Source organism: Rhea americana, unplaced genomic scaffold (assembly GCF_003343005.1).
Source record: "Rhea americana isolate MKP2758 unplaced genomic scaffold, rheAme1 scaffold_178, whole genome shotgun sequence".
Taxonomy (NCBI): domain Eukaryota; kingdom Metazoa; phylum Chordata; class Aves; order Rheiformes; family Rheidae; genus Rhea; species Rhea americana.
In genome coordinates this window covers 266,591-269,087 of record NW_028185905.1, presented here as the reverse complement: position 1 = coordinate 269,087, position 2,497 = coordinate 266,591, and the positions used below count along the sequence as shown (strand labels likewise).

The 2,497-nt window shown below is 70.3% G+C and overlaps 1 protein-coding gene across 1 annotated transcript in view; it reads right to left on the bottom strand.

The window, feature by feature from the left end:
* Nucleotides 1-1,044: 1,044 nt before the first annotated feature.
* The window catches only part of NOX5 (NADPH oxidase 5), a 5,268-nt gene continuing 3,815 nt past the window's right edge, over nucleotides 1,045-2,497 (bottom strand). Inside the window, 4 exon segments of the mRNA XM_085301577.1 lie at nucleotides 1,045-1,300; nucleotides 1,406-1,772; nucleotides 2,006-2,130; nucleotides 2,370-2,492. Coding sequence (XP_085157703.1) covers nucleotides 1,169-1,300; nucleotides 1,406-1,772; nucleotides 2,006-2,130; nucleotides 2,370-2,492 — 747 coding nt within the window. The 3' untranslated portion in view covers nucleotides 1,045-1,168.

The following is a 2,497-nucleotide window of genomic DNA, read 5'->3' as shown; positions in this document are numbered from 1 at the left end:
TCCGGCGAGTGTCTCATGCAAATTAATCTTTTTTTTAAAACAAAACAAAACAAAACAAACCAGAAAGCGTCAGCATGTTGCGGAGTCATAAAAGGCGGCAGCCCGGCGGGGGAGGCCGGGGCGCAGCGGGGTGCAGCAAGGGGTGCAGCTGGGAGCGCGGGGTACCCCGGAGCAAAGGGCCCCCCCGCGGGAAGGGGGGGCCGGGGCCGCGCGGGAGCCTCCGGGGAGCCGCCGCCGAGTGCCCGCAGCGCCCCGGCGCCGGGGGGCCCGGCCCCGCGCGTCCCGTCGGCGAGGCTGCAGTGCCCTCCTGTGGCACAGCTCCTCCGGCTGAACCCACGTCCAGGCTCCGGGGCGCCCACGGCCACCCGTCCCCTCCACGCCAAGGTGCTCCCGGACACCCGTCCCTTCCGTCCCCAAATCCGTGCAAGGGTSCTCCAGGACACCCACTTCCTGCACCCCGAAGTTCTCCAGGACCCCATCCCTTCCACCTCAAAGTGCCCAGGGACCCCCGTCCCTTCCACCCCACGGGGTTCAGGCCACCCGTCCCCTCCATCCCAAAGCACCCAGGGACCCCCAGGCCCTCAACCCCAAAGCCCTGCGAGGGCGCTCCAGGCCACCCATCCCCTCCACCCCAAAGCACACTGGGCCCCCCATCCCCTCCACCCCAAAGGGCTCTGGGGCACCTTTTCCTTTCACCCCAAATCTGTGCAAGGGTGCTCCAAGACATCCATCTCCTGCACCTCAAAGTGCTCCAGGACACCTGTCCCCTCCACCCTGCAGGGTCCAGGACACCCATCCCAGGGCACCCTTTACCCCGAGGGCTCCCYGGGCGGAGGCGAGGACGGGCACCTCTCCTCTGCAGTGGGTGCAGCTTCCCGGGATGCTCGTCCCCCCCTTGCCGTGCCGCAGGGGCAGCTGGGCACCTTCGCCCCAGGGCCTCCGCTGGGCACCGGGCACTGCCAGCCACCCCGGGACGTTCCCCGCACCCCGGGGCGCAGCGGGCGCCCTGCTCCGGCGGCCGGTCCCAGGGGACAATGCTCCATCCTGGATGTTTCCCCGTGCTCGAGCTGCAACTACGGGAGGAGGAGCGAGCGCGGAGACCCCGCCGGGCGCTCGGGGGGACACAGGGCCACTTTCCTCGGCCGTGGCAGGCGGCACCATCCCCGGGCTAGAAGTTTTCCTCGAAGAAGCGGAAGCTGAAGTGCTTGCAGTGAGCTTTGACGACTTTCGCCAGCGCTGGCGAGCCGCAGAAGAAGACYTGGACTTTCCCTTTCTTCTCCTCAGCCACCTTGCGAAACACCTGGGGGTGCCCGAGGGAGGAGAGGACCTCGCACGGGCCACCCCGGCGCTGGGGACCGTTGGAAACGGGGCTCRCGCCCCCCAGCACGCGTCCGCCCGGCCCCACCTGGCCCCAGTCAGGGCGGCCGAGTTGCGTCCTGGTCCGCAGCCCCGTGATYGAGTCCTTCTGCTCCTCGGCCGCCAGCAGGTCCAGGGCCATCTGCAGCCCGACGGCCCTCACGTCGTTCCCGCCCGGGGCCGACGTCGTGTACAGGTGCATCTCCGGGATGCCGCAGAGCGCCGGAGGACGCGTCCGCCCGGGCACCGCGTCTCGCCCGTCCCGGGGCGGCACCAACCTGTACATGATGCTCTGCAAAACGGAGGCGAAGGGGGTGACGCCAATGCCGGCGGCGATGAGCACCGCGTGCTCCGAGGCGAAGATCCGCCGCGTCGGGGTCCCGCAGGGGCCGTCGACGTAGCACTGGGAGAGGCAAGCGGGAGCGCGGGGAGGAAGCCGCGCGCGTCAGGGCGCCCGCGCCCGCGCGCCGGAGCAGACGCTCGGCCGTCTGCAGCGGAAAGCGACGGCGCTCCTCCTCGTCCCCGGCGGAGCAGGACCCGCGGGGGCCGGCCCCGAGCGCGCCGGGGGCCGGGAGCCCCCTCACCTGGACGTCGCAGAGCCGGCGGCCGCCCGGCGCGCCGCACGCCTGGCGGGCGGGGGGCACGGCGTTACCGGCACCGCTCCCCCGCGAGCAGCCTGCTTCCTGAGCTTGTTTTTTTTTTTTTTTTTTTTTTTTTTTTTTTTTTGGTGTGCGTGTTTCGCCCCCTTGGCTTTGCAGATCTGCCTCGCCCGAGCTGTGTGCCAGCCCGTCCCCCCCCCGGATCCCACCCAAGGGCCCCGCTCGAGCCAGCCGCAGCTTTGGGGACCGCTGGGACAGCGAACCTGCGGCCGACGCTCCTAAAAACATCATTTGCACGATAAAAGAAAAAAAGAAAAGCAAGAAGGAGGTTTGACCGCCCCGCTGCGGGGGGGCCCAGGTGCAGGCTGCCGGACCGGGGGCGCGAGGGACCGCGCTCGAGCCCATCGCGCTTACGTCTGCCGGCGGCGCCTCCCCGCCGGCGCGATCCCCGGCGGCTCGGTACGCCGTCAGCTCCACCCCGCCGTCCGCGCCGGCGGCCACGGCCCCCCCGGAGCCGGGCGCGCTGGGAACGCCTTCCTGAA